Source organism: Caretta caretta, chromosome 19 (genome assembly GCF_965140235.1).
Source record: "Caretta caretta isolate rCarCar2 chromosome 19, rCarCar1.hap1, whole genome shotgun sequence".
NCBI classification, from domain to species: Eukaryota; Metazoa; Chordata; order Testudines; family Cheloniidae; genus Caretta; species Caretta caretta.
This window is the reverse complement of record NC_134224.1, coordinates 5,271,402-5,292,946: the sequence shown is the minus strand read 5'-3', so window position 1 is coordinate 5,292,946 and position 21,545 is coordinate 5,271,402. Positions and strand designations below refer to the sequence as shown.

Below are 21,545 nucleotides of genomic sequence, written 5' to 3'. Positions count from 1 at the left end.
ATATGAAAATGGCTATTGTACAGCTGCCAAATACTCAAAGCTAAAATCCGGCTTTATCATTTTGAGCTGTTTCACTAATCTGTATTTAATCGCACACACAGGTTTTCATCCAGCCACAGGGCCCTGCCTTTGCTGCACATTCCAAGGCTTGCTGTAACACTACGGGGCTCTTTTCATACAAGGCCTTCACATGCCGCAGGGGCCAGAATTTCAGAAGAGCTCAGCTCCAACTGAGGCATTTAAGTCAGGGCCAGACTTTCAGAAGTGCACTGCGCATTGGGTGCATGGTGGGTGCTGGGGTCTTTTGAAAATCTGGCCCCCGTTTTGCATGCTAAGTGCTTGGAAAGCTGGGTCCTGATCGATTATCTTCACACCACCCCTCTAAGGTGGCGATGAGTTGTCTCCATGTTGCCACAGTAGGGGAAACTGAGGCACACAGCAGTTGGTTAACATGCAGAGCAAGCAGGTGGCAGGGATGGGGAGAGCACCCAAAACTCCTGGCCCTATCATTCAGAGCGCTATACTTCTTCCTTTTTGCCAGCATGCTGCCATCCAACTCTGTCCCGATGGGGTGACACCCTTGCCTCACTGAAGTCAGTGGTAAAATTCCCATTGATCTCAGTGGGGTCAGGATTTCACCTGGGGTCAAGAATCACTGGAGTTAGGTCTCCAAACCCATATGAATGTTTAATGCCCCATTGGGAAGTCCTTGTCTTGTGAGGATGGGACAAGGATTTCTCACTGAGGCACAGACATAGCTGTGAGGGATTGGGGGGGGGGAGGGTCTCAAGCCTGGGTCCCCATACAGTCCTCAGACCACAGCCACCACCCACCAGCTTACTGGTACTAACCGGGAGTGTGGGCTGGTGAACCCTACCTAGGTCACCTTAGGCACCACCCACAAAGCTCCCAACTGGCTTCTTTGATTGGCTCAGACTCACTATTTAAGTCAGAAGGAGGCACAGGAATTTGCCTGAGTAACTATTTGAATCCTTGGCTGGTTGCAACATTGGACCCCTGTCTTCTTGCCTGACTCCTGAGACCTGCCTTTTTCCTGATTCCTGACTTCCTGTTGTGTTCTTGCCCTGCTTGCTTGTTCCAGATCCCTGCTTCTACACCACATCCCTGTTACTGATTCCAGCTCCGATCCTTGGCTTGGTTCTTGACTTTGCCTCTGACCTCTGGTTCCAGGCATCAGACTCCTGCTCTCACCGCTAGGTCTGACCACCCATGTCCTGATCTAAGACAATAGCTAATTCCCATTATTTGAGAAACAATGTATAAAATCCCACCATGAGTTTCATCTCCCATCAGGCACACCTTTAATGGACAGTATTAACAACTGGGTCACTATCTCTAATATCTCCTTCCGAGGTGCAGTTAACTTTTATGCACCAAGCAATTTCCAGACCAGCAGCCAAGGTTATGCTTTGTAGAAAAGTGTTTTGCCTTTCATTCAAAATATTTCCTGCTACTGTGGGTGCATCCATGAGCCATGATGCTATCTAAAGGTTGGGGGAATAAGTCTATCACTAATTGTGTATGGGTGGGAAGAAACTTCTCCTATGGGCAGGTTATGCCATAATTGTCCATTACTGAGATTTCATACCTCTCTCTCAAACGTCTGGTACCAGCCATTGCTTGAGAGAAGATACTAGGTTGGATGGACCATTAATTGGATCAAGAATGACTAATCCTTTGGAGGTCGTGGGGCACAGGGGGGTTGGACTTTAAGGCTAGTGCTCCATCCCATTTGCATATGAATACACATGGATGTCTGCTTACGAAAACACTGTGGCAGTTCTCCAGTCCATGTCCCATTCCCTTCACAAGTCAGGACAGCAGGTAGTGAGAGCTGGTATCCTTCTAGGCAGGCATAGCTCACGCTTGAGCCCCAGCTGAAATCTGAGCCCACGACTTTCCCATTGGGGATGACTTGTGGGGATTTACAGGTGATAGCTGAGCAGCAAACAAAAAGCATATTCAGTTCTAATGACTTCTCAGCGTAGTTATTTCGATAAACAAACAAATCCACATAGAATCAAAGTTACTTCCTGTGAACTGAATGCATCACAGGGAATTTAGCTATAAGAGGGGGGGTCTGTACAAACTTTCTGTTATACGCATGTGTGTTTGTAAATCCTGGGATTTTGCTTTGAGTTTTAGGGTCAATCAAATCCCAAACCTCACAGTCAGATCACCAGGCTTTTGCTAGTTTCCACCTAAGATTATGAATCTGATTCCAGTTTAGTTGGAACATCACCCCACATTCTCCAGAAGTTTCATAGATTTTGGAAAACCTAGACAAGTTTCAAGTTAGTGATTAACTCAACAACTAGGTTGAATTTTGCCTGGTTGGAAAGTTTTATAATACTCTGCTTTCAAGTGCATATGAGCACTGGGCCAGATTCTCAGCTGGTCGTGTAAATCAATGTAGCTCCCAAGTGAGAATCTAGCCACATTGTGTCTTGCTCTTGCTACATTAGCTCAAAGTGGCAAGAAGAAAAAAGAAGGAAGCATTTATCTTCACAGCCTTGCAGGGGAGTGAAGTATTTATGGAAGATCCCAAGTGACCTGCATTTCTGACAGGTGGACCTTAAGAACTTCGCAGACTGAGATCAGACGAGCATCCAGATGCTGCTTCCCATTTTGTCGGCACCCCTGGGTCAGCCAAACACTGACAAAGAAATCAGCCTTTCTTGCAAGATGCCCAGTGCATCTGCCTTCTGAGCAGAGAAGCAGAGGCAACCACAGCACTGAAAAAATAATACAAGCAGGGGGTAGAAAAGCTTTCCAGACCTTTTGGGAGGCTGAAGAAAATGCTTCATTCAGGTTTGATTTGAGTTTGGGGTGAAGACTTGCATATTTATGCAAAGTGCTTCATCCATTCATAATGAGGGAGACTCAAATCTCTTTTACAATGATGTAAATCCCCAATAATCCCACTGAAGTCAATGGGGTTACTCCAGAGTTATCCTGGTGCAAATGGGATCAGAATCTGACCCTTTGAGGCTACCCCAGTTAGGAGAAAGCTCTGTTTTAGAGGGCACTTGCTGTCCATGTTTGATTTCAAATAAAGTGTGGCTTTCATATATACATATTTTTAATTGGACACATTTTGATCTTTAATAGGGGCCATAGGTTCTTCAACTCTCCCTTTCAAACCATGGCGTGTCCGGCTGGTTCTGAGGTTTGTTAAGAATGGTTTCATTAGCTCAACCATCACACACTGTTACGTTGATTGAAAGATACCGAGTTGCAGATTTAGGCTGGGATTGTCAAAGGAACCTTGGGTGTGGATAGTGCTCAGCTCTGTGCGATACCAAGGTGGTGAGAGTGGGTCAAGCCAGAGTGAAAAACCATTAAACATCGAACAGTGGCAAAGAAGAAACTATGGCAAACACATGAAAACGATGTGATTCTTAAATCTGAGCTACCGTAGGCTGGACGGATTACCCCAGTGTGAAAGTTCCTCTGCAGACTAGAGTATATACACAGCTCAACAGAACGTTAAGCATGGCAGAGCTATAATACCGTCAATCATTTCTACAGGAAGTACTTATGAGCGTAATGCAACAGTTATTGGAACCTGAGATATTCATGCAACTGGATTAGTAAGTCATACTTAAGAAACCATAAACTGCACAGGTTAAGCATTTTGCAGCGGCTGGGTAATTTCAAAGTATCTCTCTACAAGGTAAAGGCATGGATTATTTATATCTTCTAAACCACAGTGCAGGTTCCACACTGTGGTGGCTACTTTTGGATCCTCTTGTGCATTGGGATGCTTACAACGATAGACTCTGTAGCCCACTTTTAACCAGGTTGGGGCCGATCTTCCCTCCTACTGCACATCATGCATACAACTGGGCTGCCCAGAGGAGCTGAAGTGGTTGCTACCTTTAAAAATCATTTATTGCATGCGCTCCTGCAAGTCTTCTGTGTTCTGTGCATCTTGACCTCCTGCTATCTGTCAGGTGACACTAACAGGGCAAATGTGACAATGTGCACGGTGCCAAGTTTCCCTCCAAGGAGAATGAACTGCATGAAGTAACCATTTGCAGCTATTTACACCAGGGCAAAGGATGTGTGTGAGGGCGGGGGAATAGCAACGTGCTTCTAACTCAGAATGGAAACACTTTGCCCTGGTGCAGGGCAATGGAGAATCAGATCCAGGTTCTCCTAGGAAGCAGAAGATTTACCTTCACTGGCCATGCTGAACTGCAGTCCAGTGAATGTCCTATTTGTGACTATTTGGCTGCATGTGATGTATCATACAGTGCCTGGGCAATTTCAGAGTAAACGGTATCCCTGCAAGGTAAATATAGGAGCATTTCTTTCTTTCAAACTACAGTACAGGTTAGATGGTCATTATTTTTGGACCTACTCAGCATAATTTGCTTGGATGAGTCAGGAATTGCTATGGTTCAGAGCATGAGCCCTTTAACTCCCACTGGTGACCAGTTACTCACCAGTAGTTACAATGACTACTCATAAAATTGCTTCATCAATAAGAGCAAAGAGTTCAGAGTCTGGCCCCATGTAGTTGTAGGGCACTTTCGCAGTAAAGCTTACTAAGATATCATTAGCTACAGGAGCCTTGAGGCCTGTAACCTAACATCCTCAGACATTTATAAGAAATGGGGTCTCACCCTTGCAGACAGGTTTGGTGCCGTTCCAGGTTCGGTCTTTTGTGCAAATCAAAGAGGATGCCCTGTCCGACTCCATCATGTAGCCAGGTATGCACTGAAACGCTACAGTTTTATTGTAGTTAAAGTCATTTCCCAGCCTAAAGCCATTGGCTGGTACACCAGGATCCCCACAGTTTATCACTGGGAAAGGAGAAGATGCAATGGTTAAATTTTCTGGTGCATGTCGCCTGTCTCAAGCATATGGATACGCAATGGCTAGAAACCCCACAGTCCCCGCTGACTTTCAATGGATGATGGTGATCTATCAGCCACCGAGAGGTATGGGCTACAGCGCAAACCAGGGAGCTGGATCAACCAGGGCAAAGTTTGGAAGAGGTGTGTACAGAAAACTTTGCCCATGCTCAGTGGAGTGGACAATAATCATAACAAATGGCACTAAGGCCTAGCATTGTGCAAAACGACGTGTTAATTAGCACATTATGGGGGCCCTGAGGTTTAATCATAACCAGTTAACATGCCTTTACACATGACTTACCCCTGTTTGTCCTAGATGCTGTATGTTGTTTGCTGACAGAATACATTTCCTTAACAGGTTTCAGAGGGTTCTGGTTTAACTTGGATTTAAACTTGGAGAGTGGTCAGTTTAGATGAGCTATTACCAGCAGGAGAGTGAGTTTGTGTGTGTATGGGGGTGGGGGGGATGTGAGAAAACCTGGATCTATGCAGGAAATAGCCCGACTTGATTATGTAAAGAGTTGTCACTTTGGATGGGCTAGCACCAGCAGGAGAGTGAATTTGTGTGGGGGGGTGGAGGGTGAGAAAACCTGGATTTGTGCTGGAAATGGCCCACCTGTTGATCACTTTAGATAAGCTATTACCAGCAGGACAGTGGGGTGGAAGGAGGTATTGTTTCATATTCTCTGTGTATATATAAAGTCTGCTGCAGTTTCCATGGTATGCATCTGATGAAGTGAGCTGTAGCTCATGAAAGCTCATGCTCAAATAAATTGGTTAGTCTCTAAGGTGCCACAAGTACTACTTTTCTATTTCCTTAACACAGGCCTTATTTCATCCATCATTCTAAGGACCCAAGTGAGCACACTATATGTTCAACAAAAGCTTCTGGGCTATGGCCAAATCAGGGCACGTTCTGGGAGCTGACACACCATAGGTCAGGACTACTCTGTAGTCGACCTTACGTCTAGTCATGAGATTTATGACTGCAGAGCATGTAGCTCAGCTGAAAAGACCACCTGAAGCTGGAATATTCCATGAGGCACTCACGGGCCTCAAGGAGTTTGCCCGAAGAATTATTTCCACTGGCAGTAGATAGTTTTATGACACTTCTGAACACAATGCGTTGACATGTGCATGCTGATGCCTGCAAGTCTTAAACTCGAGTCACATGCACTCTTTGAAAACCTAGCCCCAGGGCCTTATGTTTGTTATTTACCTTGTCTTCCAGGAATCCACTCAGATGCTCACCTGTACACTCAGGAGAGCTGCCTGTCCAGGTTCCATTGACAGTACAGTGTCTGCTCAGCACTCCTGTGGAATAATAGCCTTCCCGGCACTGATAAATAATGGAGCTGGAGAAAACCAAGCCGTCATTAAATACAACTCGTGCGTTGCTTGGAGTCCCTGGGTTTCCACAAGATATAACTAAAAAGCCAAAATAGCAGAATTAGAAAAAAATTAAAGATGACCCAAGTCTCAACGAAAGCAAAAACCTCTGGATTAATCAGTGGACCGCATGCTGTTTTGGAGTGAAACCAACTGTACCTACCAATGCAAGTAAAGTATCCCAAGAGCAATGGATACACCTTGCCCTGGGAAAGCACGAGGAAGCACATCTCAATGCTGTGTGACTTCCGTGGTAAGCGACTGAGAAGTTCTCCTGCACCAGAAGCTAATTTCTCCAGCACAAGATACTCCGGCATATACCCCATTGATTTCACACTGGGATTCAAGAACGCACCCCGGCTGCAAGCCTCTGGATTACAGGTCTCTACTGAATTGAAAGAGGTGCAGGTTTTATGCCTCTGGATACTGATCGCTCAGCAGGATCGAGCCATTAAATTAGCCCAACCTGACATGCAGCTCAAAGAGACACAGCTGGGCTCTGGGTGGGATGATGGAGGCAGTTCTTATAAAGCACCTCAGGGGAGGAGGAAGTGGCACCTAGACAACTCAGAACTAGCAGGTTACTGGAGTCTCTCATTGCTAATCTGAATTCAAGCCCAGATTGGTAGTGACCAAAATTTATGACCATTGAGTGATGGCTCGGTGAGCTGTGTGAAACAAGGTGCGTTCAGCCCAGTTTCTAGAAGTGGCTGCACCAACAGAGAACCTGGCAACGACTGTCAAATTAGTGTCAATAGAGGGGCTGACTTGGGCCACAAGACACCTTGTTTTCCCTTCAGATGCTTCTTGCAGCTCAAGATTACGACACATCTGGGCCTGGGAATCGGCACCCTGATCTGGCTCTGAATTTCACAGATGGCCTCAAGTCTCAATCATGGGTTGAACCAAACTCTTAGGTCCCAGCATCTTTAGACAGTTACATTTTTGGGATCTGAGCTTCATAGCTGGAGCTCATATCTGCTTTGGAAGCCAATCTTTGCAGACTTCAAGGGAATCGAAGCAGTGGGGGACTCAGCTACCCTTCCATAATGGCAGCCGCTCCTGCTTATTGCCTGTGTAGATCCAATTAGGCTTTCAGCTGGGGGAGAATATTGCAAGGGTACAATTATGTACAAGGTTTGTCAGCACCCAGGTTTTATGTCTAAACTGCCTTGGTAAAACTGCAGTAAAAGGGCATCCGACTGAATGGCAGTACGCACAGCCCTGTCATGGCAAAATAAGTACCTGCAATAATTGCATCCAGCTCTCATTTACTGTGGAATTACAGTACATGAAAGAAAATCACATGAATCAATAAAGGCTTAAACCATTCGTCTCTGACTATTTGACAAGGAAATTCCCCTGGCAATGCAGCACCATCTCACACGTTGCAAGAGCATCAGTTTGGAAATAACAAGGTCCCCAAGTCTCCATGCTCTATCGCTGCCCCCCACACCAGACACCTGTGGGAGTGGAATATTGTCTGCCACTCTCCACAGGGAAATGAATCTCACTTGGGTCACGGTATGAATGCACCGTGCACAGCTGCTCAATGGAAGGAGAGGCCCCCTTCTTCCTTGTTACTTGGCTTGCTGACAGCAGGTTAACATATGAGCTTGTCGGATGTGTATCTGTTTGACAGGGAGAAACGAATAACCATTCCAGCTTCTGTGTGCAGACATTTTGCGTGGCACGAAAATCATGTGGGGTGCTCTCTAGTTACAGATTCCTCATGCAGCCAAAGTCTCAATGATACATAGTGTCATTTCCAATAAATGTGGGGATAAAAGTCAGATTCTATCACTTTAGGAAAAGCACTGGATTAATATTTCACTGTCGTGTCCATGCCTCATCCTCTCTCTCCCCACCCCTACCTGCCTTGCGTACGCACACACCAAAATGTACACAGCCTAAAGAGTCACTGCTACAAAAATGAATTGTGACTCCGGAAAAGGTGTCCATGGGAAAGGAATGACGACGGTGTAATGTTACAGCACAGCCAAGCACGTGAATATAGAGTAGTAATTCCAATCGGACGTCTGCCAAAAGCCTGCATTGCCCTGGATATGAAAGAGACCTCAAACTTATGGCCAAGTGCTCAGACTTGCAAGTCATATTTAAAATAACTCAGAGCCCAATCCAGCAAGTCACGATCCATGTAAAGATTTTCCCATGGCATGAATGGGAGCTGAGAGCACCTTGCACGATCAAGTGACAGAAGAAAAGTGAGCGGCATTGGTGTTTGGAGGGAGCACGTATCAAAATCAACCCCACTCCCCACCAAACAAGAAAATAATTTGACAAGCAAAATACACTGGTTGGAACTGTTGGTCTTGTTCCTTCTTTAACTGGAAAATATTTCAAGGGACAAAAAGAAAAGGAGTACTTGTGGCACCTTAGAGACTAACCAATTTATTTGAGCATGAGCTTTCGTGAGCTACAGCACACTTCATCGGATGCATACCGTGGAAACTGCAGCAGACTTTATATACACACAGAGAATATGAAACAATACCTCCTCCCACCCACCCCACTGTCCTGCTGGTAATAGCTTATCTAAAGTGATCATCAGGTTGGGCCATTTCCTGCACAAATCCAGGTTCTCTCACCCCCTCACCCCCCTCCCAAAAACCAATCACAAAATGGCCCAACTTGATTATCATGCACATTGTGTAAAGAGTTGTCACTTTGGATGGGCTATCACCAGCAGGAGAGTGAATTTGTGTGGGGGGGTGAAGGGTGAGAAAACCTGGATTTGTGCTGGAAATGGCCCAACCTGATGATCACTTTAGATAAGCTATTACCAGCAGGACAGTGGGGTGGGAGGAGGTACTGTTTCATATTCTCTGTGTGTATATAAAGTCTGCTGCAGTTTCCACGGTATGCATCCGATGAAGTGTGCTGTAGCTCACGAAAGCTCATGCTCAAATAAATTGGTTAGTCTCTAAGGTGCCACAAGTACTCCTTTTCTTTTTGCGAATACAGACTAACATGGCTGTTACTCTGAAACATTTCAAGGGACGAGACCCATATAAAATGATAGATTTTAACAAAAAGGGTCAGATCCTTAGCTGCCACGAAGGAGTGCAAAGGTGTAGGGAACCCATGGCCCTGCCCCCTTTCCCTTGGTCACACCCCCCACACTGGGGACAGGAAGGGGAGCTGTTGTGATTGCTTTGTACCACCATCTCCCTAAACTGCGGTGAGCCTCCTATGGCTTGTTACGGTGACTGGATTGTTGCCAGGAATGTGGTGCGAAGCAGCCATACTCCCGCTCTGAATGTGGGTTTATAAATCTTCACCTGCATTACTAACCGCTTGTCAGACTGTCAAAACGGAGAGGAATTTAACGATCTAATTCACTTTTCACACTTTATGCTGATTATTTTCTTGAACTTCCCCTCAGCCGTGGAAAGTGAAATTAGATTGATCTGTTTAGTCAGTTTCACTTTCGGGTTCAAGCAATGATGATACCCTGCTGTTCTGTAGTGCCTTTCCTCTCAGGGTCTCAGTGCACTTTCAAATGAGTAATGAATGATGCCCTCAAGGGAGGCATTATTATGCTGATTTTAACAGATGGGAAAATCAGACAGGGAAAGATGAAATGATGTGGCCAAGATCACATAATGATTCTGTGGAATAGCTGGAAGCTGAACCCAGAAATGCTGACTGCCCGTTCTCTGCTCTAACCACTAGGCATCTTCTCCTCGCAGAGCTGAGAACAGAACCCAGGAGTCCTGACTCCCGATCCCCTGCTCTAACCACTAAGACAGCCTTACTGTATTCCAGAGTTAGCACAACACACTCTGGTTTATGAGCAATGCCGTGGAATGCTTACCACTAAAAATGATGTATATAGACACACACATCTAATTGCAAACATTTCTATTAATAACTAATTGTTGTCAATCTCTTCACCCCATACTTTTTGTTTCCGTAGCACACCTATATTTTGTGCCTACATTATTCTGATGGAGTCCCTCTGAAGCCAGCACGATAGATGTGGCTGTTAAAAGTAATCACCATTGCTGCTAAAGATAAGGAGAGAGCCCTGTGCGGGGGGGGCGGCGAGAGAGATCAGGCCGAGAATTATTACAATGAGGAAGGCGAGCATTGCTTGGGAAGTAATGGGATTTTATCATTTGTGGGGGTGCATGAGATTCACTAATGGGGTGGCTAATACTATTATGCAGGGAGACAGCAGCTCAGTTGTGAACCTGGCTGTGTCCCTACACAAGACAGTAACAGAGCATAAGCAGCATCCTTATTTCCCTGCATGAGTTATCTGCACTGGCCAGCAAAGTCAGAAGGAAGTCGGGGCAGCTTAGAGAATCCAGATCAACACAGACAAACACCAGACTGTGGCCAGACCCCAAAACACACCTCTGGACCAGGATTATGAAAAAAAACCCCTCAGCACCAGCTCAGGTTTTTAACAGAGCTCAATGCACTGGGTGCAGAGACCGTTTGAAAATCTGGCTGTAAATGGAGCAATGGGAGCTGCTGGGAGCTGGGCACTTGAAAATCTGGCTGTGAGCTCTTCTGAAAATTTGCCCATTGATGTAGTTTGGAAATGGTAGATCCTTTCAACATGTAATTGTTTTCCCTCGTTGCTGTTAAGTCGAGGGCAAGTTTGATTGCTTTCCTGCATGGCTTCCTACCTATTCAAGTTGCAGTTTTTAAATAAAGATGGCTACTAATGAAGAGTGACTTCAAATGAAGGCGAGTAGTAACAGTTATTGGTATAGGAGTTTTCACCGGGTGGCGCTTGTGATATTTAACTCCATCTTCTTTACGAAAATATGCTTATGATATGAATATAACATAACTGAGACATATTTTATGCAAGATGGGTCTTGTAAAATAACTGGAAAGGTTATAATTTACTTAATGTGATTATCCATTTTGTATGCATGTATCATTTTGGTATCTAAAGTTAGGAATATGGACTATGTAACAAATACAGCTTGGTGTGTATTGGGAAGACACCCACCAGATGACAGGCCATCAAATTTGATGAGCCATCAGGAAGGAACAACAAAACCAGGAAGATACTAATCTCTCTGCCTCCTGGGAGGTGTCCGGGGACATAACTGTGACACTACTAGGTCAGGTGGTCTTGTCACCTGCTACTAAACATTACCTGGGACGGGAAGGGAGGTCAAGTTTGGGGAAACAAAGGATTCCCATCTTACGTAAATCCTAGTTAAGAGTGGGGAGGAAGGCAAACAGGACTCCTCCTCTCCATGGCCTGTCTGCCCAAGAAAAAAGACTGCTAAAGCCACCTGAAGGGAAGGCCGGGGAGGGGGAGTCCAGACTGAGATGGGTCCAGTCTGAAAAGAAATATAACTGGAACTTGGAACCACAGAAACTTTGCAACCTGCCTAAAATAATATTTAGGGTAAGAAATTACATTTTGTAACCTGTTTCTTAAGTATATTGAGCATAGTTTGCATACTTTGGTTTATTTGCTCAGTAATCTGCTTTGTTCTGTTTGCTATCTCTTTAACCATTTAAAATCCACCTTTTGTAGTTAATAAACGTATTTCTTGTTTATAACATAACCCCGTGTGTACAGTTCATAATTGAAGGGGGCGGGGAAGATAAGAGGCTGTGCATACCTTCCTCCACATGGAGGGAGGTGGCAGATTTTATAATATATCTTTGGGTCTTCACTCCAAGGGAGGTGGACACCTGAGTGCTGGGGCAAGTCCCTTAAGCTGAACTTTCCCAGAACTGATCTCAGTGTCTGTTTCATTCTGCAGTTTGGTGTGGTCCTGCCTGTGTGTGGGTTTGAGGAAGCTTACTAGCTTGGCTCAGCAAGACAGATAAAAAGGGTGCCCAGGTTGGCATAACAGGCAGGCTCAGTGGTATCTCAGCACATCAGGTGGCATCCGAAGGGGGGCAGCCCGTCACAGCGCTGTCACACAGTCTTCTGAGTTCTTCTTCTGTGAGCAAGTTTGAACTCTTGGGAAGACATGCCGTGTGGTGGTTAATTCTGAGTTATGCCGGGGGTGCAGAGGCAGCTTGGGGAGAGAGGGAACAGGAGAGTTTGGTGTCTGCCTTGGGCTCTGATTAGAGTCAATTCTTGAGGCACAGTTGCTTCCAGAGAACCAGGCAGGGGTGTTGGGATGAGATTCCCAGAAGACGGGAGTGTCCTGTGGGCTGCTTGACCATCTCAGTTCAGGACTGATGTCTGTGCCGAAACATAGCAAGTTACATTTAGATAACACTCAGACCATGTCGCTGATTTATCCTCCCCGGGAAGCCACGCTACCAGGCCACAGGCACCAGCTACCATCTGGCATAAGGGGCATCACAAGTATCAGAAGAAGGGGCCACATTATTATTTATTTACTACAGAGGCTTCTAGGGCACGCGTTCTCCTTACATACCGTTACATACAGTGCTGCTTTTAATATTCCATCTGCCCGGCAGGGTGAATCCCGTGGAATTACATGGAGTGGTGTTTCTTTTTAATTTGTTTTTTTTTTTTTTTTTAAAAAGTTCTTCCCCTTCAGAACTGGTGGCACTTTAAGGCTCCATGATTGTTGCCTTAACAAGAAGCACAGCAAGTCCCTCCAGGAAGAGCAATAAAGTGTCTCTTCTCCTCTCCTACAGATTAAAGCTGTTTACTAAAGAGGATTCCAGTCTAGGTAGCATGTAAATAAAATGTCCCACACATGCCCCACGGTCTAATCCTTACAGCAGACAGAATTGTCCTTTTGGGTCTTGCTGCCATTCAGCAGACAGGCTGAATTGGTCTCCTAACAATGCCTGACACATCAGGCAAAATCCACTGCGGGAATAACACATAGCTGAGAGCCTTTGGAGTCCTGAAGCCTTCACTTTGCAGATGGTAATTTACATACTGTTTAAATTAAATAGTAGCCTACATTCCACCCGACATGCAGAGGGCAAAAAAATCCTGTTACAAGCATATTCTCAGTGGTCAAATTGGGATCAATTAAAATAAACACATTTCTGTTTACTTAAACTGGCAAACACCAGCGAGGGTCCTGCCTCATTCTGGCTGCGGATTTTGATTAATTCATCTGGTGCGACAATAAACACGCTAAAAGCAAACGTTCCATTCAGCTTTTCAAGGAAGGGGAGAAACTATAAAGCTTAACAGCAACTAACAATGCAATTGCAGCGTCTATTGTGAAGGAGAGCAAGTGTTTTTTGTTTTGTTCCCCCCACCCCCTCATTCCTTCACGCTGTGCATGGAGAGATGGACGGTGACAAAAGCAGGGGGAGGGAGGGGAGCTTGTAAATTTGCATTTACACTTTAAAACTCACTGGAAATTAAAGCTAAATGGGGCTTGAAACCTGAGATTTTAGAAAGCCTGGAAAGCTGGTTTTACTGGAAACGATGCGGCCTCTACTGTCTAACACAGTCAGCAGCACTGCGCAGTTCTAGCCACTACCGATAATTGACTCGTTTGATTTCAATCCATTTGTACCTTCTGAAAAAATGATTGTGGATTTTTTAAAAATAATTCCTCCTCTGTTTGTTTGAACTTTAGAACAGGCGAACGGCACCTGCCAGCTTGAGGGTATAAATCCTCTTCCTTACCCAGCTGGGCACTCAGAAGATCTGGATTCGGTTCCTGGCTCTGCCACACCCCTTCTCTGTGACCTTGGGCGAGTCACTTTGGTCCTGATTCAGCAAAACACTTACTTTAAGTTAAGCGCATGTTAAAGTTCCGTGGTCTGCAAAGCGAAGCACATGCTCAGCTGCTGGGATATCACCTCTTTCTGCTGCAGTTTTCCCGCTTTTTCCCCGCCTGGTCTGTTTAGATGGTAAGACCTGTAGTGCAGGGACTGTCTTGTATTACGTGTCCATACAGCACCTGGTGCAATGGGGTCCTGATCTCAGCTGGGACCTCTAGGGACTATAAACAACTTGCACCCACATCACCTGGCAGTGGCAACAGAAGATTCTGCCCAGCACAGCGTCTGTAGTGAGCTGGCGCAGCCTTGCTTTGCAGGGGGCAAGATGGCAGCTTGATCTCTGCCCCCTTTCATTTCTCAGCCTCTCTGGCAACATTAACAAGGATGGCAACTAATTAACGGTGCTTTGTTTGTGGCGTAGACCTTGGTCTATTCAAGAACGGACAGAGCTCCTCCATGCTCATTTTGCATCGCAGCTAACAGAAGGGAAGGATTTTCACTCGCTGGGCAGGGTCGAACTGAAGCCCTGCAGGCCCCGCTTGACTTGATTATGCTTTCTGTTCCTAGCCGCCGAGCCTGAGGTGTGAGTCAGAGACAGACAATGCCCTACAGAGGAGTTGAATGGCTGCGTTGGCATGCTGGAGCTTTGCCACTCCAATGCCGAATGGGGTTCCCATGGAGACGTCCATACATTCAAATGGGCTAATTCAGAAATATGGAAGGGGAAATGCAACTTAGCAGGTTTTTAAATATGATTAGCCCCAATTTAGGGATATGGAACATATTAATCACTCTGATTCAGATCATGCCTTGGAGACCTTTAATCACCAGGTTTTAATGAGTCGGGAAATATGGAACTTGGGTGCTGGGGATATTCTCCCTCCTCTCCTCCAAAAAAAAACAAAAAACGTTTTTGCTAATAAAAGACAACTCCTGGCTCTGGGGGTTCTCCTTGGACCTGGGCTTATTTACGGAGGGTCTGCTGAACCCGATCCAAGAGTTATGCCTTTGATGAAGATGCAATTACCTACAGACATATGAGAGGCTGGGTCGGAACAAGTTTTCAATAAGATTACATTAGTCTGGGAACTTGGTTAAGTACTGAGAAACCACTATTACATTCTGCAGAAGCTAAAAAAGCCCCGCACTGTGTGTGGTTTCTAAAGCAGACCAATCAGCTAGTGACATGTAGAGTATGCTGGCCACAAAGGTCAACGTTTGGGCTTCAATGCAGCAAAGCAGCTACGCACATGCTTAACTTTAAAGCACACCAGAGGGACTGAAGCATGCATTTAAACCTACCGCATTTCTATAAAGCTGGGAAGTCTGTGTTTATGTCCCATTGATGCCAATAGGTCTTAAGAACATGCTCTAAGTTAAGGATGTGCATTGCCAAATCGGGTCCTTGGTGACTAAAGTCAAGCACCTAAATAAGAGGCCTGACTTGCAGAGGGGTTGAGCCCCTGTAGCTTCTGTTCAGTATAGTGCTTCTGCATAAATATGGATTCACGCCCCATTGGGCACTGAAAGCTTTGGCCTTACCCACTACATGTATATCCTTAGCTAAAAATACATAGAGCTGATTAGGGGTCAAAGAGATTTGGGGGCACTGAGCTGGGGACAGCACCTTCAGCAATGATGGAGGCAGGCACCATGCCTGGATATGGCCTACAGGCTTCAGGGACACTGGCAGAAACAGAGCAAAGAACAAGTTTTGTTTCACTTGCCTGCGCTCTTCCCACAAGTGCAACCTGGTGGATAGTGGGTTGGGGTCAGGGCTCGGCCCCCATCCTGCCCAAACATGCCTGTCTGGGTAGATAATTGCGTCAGCTGCACTGGCTGCCCCCTGTGGAGGTACATGAAGATGGGAGAAAGGACTTTTGCCACCTGCTTTCCACATCTTCCAAAATGCACATGCCCAGGGCCAGCAATATTTCGAGCGCTGCTGGTTAAAACCCCACCACCGTGCAGCGTGGGACAAAAATGATCATGCACATGGCTATACCAGTGACTGTGGGGATGCCAGGCTGGGAAGCAGAGTCAGCATTGTTGGCTCAATTCTCAAACCCTGGGTTCAAAGCCTGACTCAGGTCTGAAGCACCAGTGAGCCAATGGCCTAAATCTCCGATCAGCCTACGTCCCAAACACCTTGCCCTTCCCCTGCACCATTTGGCACTGCTGACAGTCTGCTCAGGAGAGACAGGTCTGGAGTAGCCGGCGCAGAGGCACTAGGGAGTCCAAGACTGGCCTGGCAGAGGGGCTGCACGGTGCACGTGGCGAGACCTGCACTGGAACAGCCAGGGGTGCTGCAGATTAGGACAGGGATGCTCTTGTAGAGCTGTGCTGGTTCAGGGTGTGGGGGGAGGCTGGGTCTTGAATGGCTGGCTGTGCTGCGGGTCAGGAATAAGAAGATGTGAAATAACTGCAGGTGAAGAGCTTGCATAACCCTGCCTGTGCCTCCTCAATGCTGTTCGTCCTCACTCCTGCCTGCCTTAAATGTACTCGCAACAATAAAACAAAAAGATAGAAATCCCTGCTCCAGAAAGTTGAATCGAAGACTCGAAGAGTACAGCCCCACCGATACCTGATCGTGTTTGCACCTTGCCATGAATACAAACGGCAGAGAACAGCGCACGACTCAACACTGAGAATGACTTGCCTATTTCGGTCGGCGAGGGCCTAACAGTAAACCACCACATTATAGGAATAATGTTACTATTACTCATACAGCTGTGATTCAAAAATAAAATAACCCCACTGCATCCTGGTGCCCTTTGAATTTGAGGGGTTATTTATCCCACTATTAATATACAGCCCCTGTGGATCCCCTCCACCAAAAAAACAAAAACAAAAACAGGAAAGAAAAAATAATGCCCCTCCCACCCCAAGGCCTCAGTATATTAATAAATGTGACGCGGTGTCTTCAATCAAGGGCTGCATCAATCTGGAATAAATTTCCAATTCATTTGCAAACTCTCTCCGAGCTCTTGGCTTTCAAATCAGCTGAGGAGAAGGACTTGCACCGGTCTCCTTGCTTATTGGTTTCCTGCCTAGTTTGGGGCTTTTGTTCTTTCGCGGATTGATTTTTAAATACTTCTGTAATAGCAACAGAGTGGCTTGCAGGAGCTGGCCCAGAGTTTATTAAGTTGGATTAGGGGGTTTTATTCTTTTTCTTCAAACAAAATAAAAGGCATTTTTTAAAATAAAAAAAATGTTTATTCAGATTTTAATTTGCATTATGCACTGGTGTGTCACGTAACTCACTCAGCCATTGTCCCCTCAAAGATTGGCAGGAAACCTTGGAGCAAGCTAATGAAACAGGTTCCCCTCGTGGTTTTCTGCCAACTAGAGCAGCCGGGTGCTCCTGCCCTCCCCCATTAGGGGAGGAAGGGAGGCTTTGGTATGCTTTCTGCCCCGCCAGCACAGCAAGGCGGGGTGTGAGACAGCCCTAACTATCTTACTGTGATGGCTCCACTAAGTAGGGTGCTACAACGCCCATGAGCCCCCTCCCTGCTGCACATCCCCAATCTCCTGGCCAAGCGAGGGGAAAAGTCCTGCACCAGAAAGTAACTGGGCTCCGTCCGGAAGCAGCGGCTGCCTGGCGGCAGGGAGCTGCAGAGAAGCTGAATGCAAAGGGGAATCTCCAGGAACAGGATACAGAGCCAAGTGTGGACCAGGCTGTGAATACCATACATGACGGCGGGGTGCAGGGCTGTGTGGGACCTTACCGCGCAGTGGCAGCGGCTGGGCAGGGAACCACTGCAGAGAGGCCCCAGTGAGACACAGTAACTGAGTCTGACCTGGAAACCCACAAGCTCCTATTTGCTTGAACAGAGTCTGGACTGGAGAGGACACCTGAGACTCTAGGCCCGGACTCTACATTGGACGGCTCCTGGGACCCAGACATTTCTTGCTATGGCTCACTTTGAACTGTAACCGTTTCAGCCTCTGTACCTAGGGTATTTGTAACCTTTCCCTTTCCTGCCATGCTTAGTAAAATACCCTGGCCCTTCGCCATGTGTCCGAGTGGTTACTGGGACCCATCAGGACTAGCCCTCACCAGGCCTCACCGATGAGGCAACCACGGTGCTTGCCTCTGAGTTGTGGTACATGGGGCACATACCGGCAACGTAAGGGGTGTGGCGTACTTCATGATTGAGCAGCCTCAATCGTTCCCCTGAAGAGACCAGCCTGTAAGGAGGGGAGTGGTACCTTCGCACTCCGGCTGTGAGCCACTCCAGGAGCCGTTGGCGTGGCAGGTCCTCTCCGACGAACCCCGGAGGGTGTAGCCTGGTTCGCAGCTGAACCGAACCATGCTGTCCACACCAAACTCATTGCCCAGCCTGATGCCGTGCGAAGGGATCCCTGGGTCACCACATGTTCCCTGGCTGCCTCCTGCTGAGCGGAGAAAAACACTTTGTCAGCAACAGCCAGGGCAGGCGGCTGTCCTGGCCCATCTTCCCCGCAGCGGCAGAGAGGAGTTACCAGTGCTACACAAGAAGCTACCATCGAGTAGCCAGTCTGCACACTGCATCCTCTCATTAGCCTTCTAGTTATCCACTGGGATCATGAAACCATAGTTATTGGAGACTCGTAGATTTTAAGGTGGGAAGAGACGACTGTGATCTTTAAGCCTCATCTCCTTCACAGCGCAGGCCCATAGAATTTCTCTTGGTAGGGGGAAAACCACCTACTAACCCATCCACTCCCTCTCCCTGCCGTCCCAGGGACAGATGTCTTCCAGTGTTCTGCCCAGTCGGTTTGCTCTAAATACCCCTAAATGATAAGGCTTCCACCATTCCCTTGGGAGACTATACACAGCCACTATGTTTTTTGTCTTTCTCCCTCAGTTTCACCTCTCTGTTCCTGCTGACTCCCTTGGGGACCATATAGCAGAATTACATAGCAGACCAGTGAGCTCCAAGTTCCCTTTTTGCCCATCGGTGATGTGGCGGGGTGGGGGGGGGGGGGAGGTGCCTAAAACTGCTCTCCCACAAGTCAGCCAAGCCTTGAAACGTGGTGGCCGTTACAGCGCTGGCATGGCACATTCATCATACCGCACGCATCACTGTAGTAAGTGGGGAGGGCGAAATTCACCCGGTGTGGAAAGCCAGCAAAGTCCGAATTTAGCCCTTGTGCTGACCTTCTGCACAGGTGGTTATTTCATCCCAGGTGTCTACTGTCTTTGGAAGCTCATTGCTCTTTAAGCACTTGCAAAAGAGGTCCCATTACTCCCGAATCTCCAGAAAGAAACCTAGACAGATGCAGAGACCTTCTGCAGCAGCTGCTTAGGCAGCAAGAGGTTTCTTTGCCAGCATCAGTCAGGTGGATGGTTCCCCTCCAAGCAGAAATGATGAGATGCTCAAAGTCTCCCGCCCCAACCCCGTTATCCTTGCAGAGCTTTGAAGCACAGACATGGTAGGAACCCAGCCAAGAAACATCCGCTCGCAGAAATCGCTAACGCTCAGCACTGCTGGCAGAAAGTTAGGGGGACATGAAGAGAGAGGCAGCTGAAAAGGTTGCCTTGCAGGCATTCTTTGAGAACGTCTCCCCACATCCCAGGCTCATGCCACGTCTGTCTGTTATCAGCTCTCTCTGCTAATGATCACTGTAAACACACCAGCCCTAATCCAGGGAGCAATATTTCACTCCTACAGTTAGAGCTGAAGCCCCTGGCTCCCAAGCCCTCTGTGTTTTGCTACAGTAATGAGCTTTGCGGGATCATGTCGGATGTAAAAAGTAATGAAGACATTTGTCATCCAGGAAAATACTAGTTTTTAAAAGGGTGAAGGGAATACCTTTCTCTGGCCTTACTGTTCTCCTCTGCAGGTGACTTATTCCAAAACGGCTTGTTCTGATTTGCTAAAGCCACTGTCGCAATTAACGAGCTGCCTGCACATGGCAAAACCCTTTCCATTGGAAACAGCCTCGACTCGATTCTGACCTCTGTGCATCACTCTGAGCTGTAAAGGATGGCCCCGGAGGAGAATTCCCCCAGTGCAGGAGCACTGTAGGGGTGGCATAGATGGCCCTATGCTGCCCTCACTGTAGGGGAGTGCTGGGGGCAGGAGGTGGCATGCTGGACAATGGAGAATCAGGCCCTCAACTGATGTGTTTGCACTGCTGATTATTAAAGCACAGGCACAAGACAAAAGATCCGATTCCCTATCACCTTGGTCCTTATTTGCACCAGTGCAAGTTGAGTTTGGTGTGAAAAAGTAGCAAATCAGAATCGTTGGCCAACACGTACCAGTGGTCATGTTTCACGCCCACTTTGCGGGGCTGGAAACGACTCACATAGGGTGCAAGGAAGCTGGGAGGGGAAGCGGGGAGGAAATCAGGTCCCAAGTGGTTTGGAGTTTGTGGCAGAGGGTGGAGTTTTCAAAAGCAGGTGGCACTGGCCTAACTCTGCTCCCTCTAAAGTCACTGGCAGACCTTCCACCCCACGGGTTTCAATAGGAGCACAGTTAGGCTAATGCTGAAGGCTTTTGAAAAAAATGGATATGAATTAAAGAAGAAACTTTCCAAGTGGCCATAAATCACTAAGCAAATCACCAATTGTTCTGTAGATACGTCCTTCAGAGAGGATGAAATTGCCTCTTAATATTTTTCCCCTTTTAAGTGCAGGTTAAACTTGGTCAAGTGGAGCTGCTAAGTCTAAAGTGGCATAATTAAAAATTAACCACTCGCTGCCATTGCTTCTGCTCCATCTAGAGTCCCATCTCCTTGGTGCCTTGCTCTCAAGGGGATGGAAGGCTGCATGGGGTGGGAGTGGGGTTTTACTCAGCTCGGGCAGTTTTTCAGTTCCATCGGGGAGGGAATCTGCTGATTTTGTGACTGAAGAGACTTGCATATCGGTGAGGGACAAGACTGGAACAGGGATGGATCCCCCTCCCTGATGCCCTATCTCAGATTCTCAAAATCGCATGTGATGTTTGTGTATCAGGACATTTCTCAACTTGGGGGGTGGGGAGAAACCCCACTCTGGTCCAGAGTTTCAGAACAGCTCAGCTCTCCATGAGGCACCAAGATGAGTGGCCAGATCTTCAAAAAATCTCCCAGCAAGTGTTGAGAGGGGAGCTGAGGGTTCTTGTAAATCTATCCCTTATTTTGACACCTGAATTCTTTTGAAAATATGGCCCTGATTGCAGGCAATGAGCACTTGGAAATCGGTTACCGCGAGTCTATCCCTGCCTGTCGTGGATACGGGACATCCCATGTATATGTGCAACATCCAAACTGACGTGCGGCACACGGGACAGCGCTGCTGCATGAAGCAACAGATCAGTTGTGAAGCCTGAGATGGGAGCATCTGACTTATCTGCCTGCAGGAGAGAGGAAGGGAGAATCTGAAGTTACATTGTAAGGAGCAATTTGTGAGTATGAAACCTCCCCCACAAATCAATGCTCTTCACAGAAGCACAACAGGAACCATTGAATAGCAAAGAGCAGGCTGCAGTATTGACTTTGCCGTGTTATTTGTTATGTTTAGGGCATACGCTGCAATGATTTATTCATCCTGGGCCACAGGACAAGGTTTACTCGTTATCGGCACCCACTGTCCAAGGTGCTGGAGGCTGGACCCCTGAGCTC

General features: G+C 47.0%; 1 protein-coding gene across 4 annotated transcripts in view; it reads right to left on the bottom strand.

Moving 5' to 3' along the window:
• CSMD2 (CUB and Sushi multiple domains 2) overlaps window positions 1-21,545 on the bottom strand; it is a 549,151-nt gene that overhangs the window by 27,226 nt on the left and 500,380 nt on the right. For 3 of the 4 annotated variants that reach the window (XM_048825804.2, XM_075121410.1, XM_048825806.2), the window contains 4 exons: window positions 18,165-18,350; window positions 6,138-6,314; window positions 4,653-4,832; window positions 1,786-1,959 (listed from right to left, as the gene is read on the bottom strand). In XM_048825804.2, the coding sequence (XP_048681761.2) occupies window positions 1,786-1,959; window positions 4,653-4,832; window positions 6,138-6,314; window positions 18,165-18,350 (717 nt within the window). The remainder of the gene's footprint in view (window positions 1-1,785; window positions 1,960-4,652; window positions 4,833-6,137; window positions 6,315-18,164; window positions 18,351-21,545) is intronic. The other variant, XM_048825805.2, reaches the window with a different exon arrangement.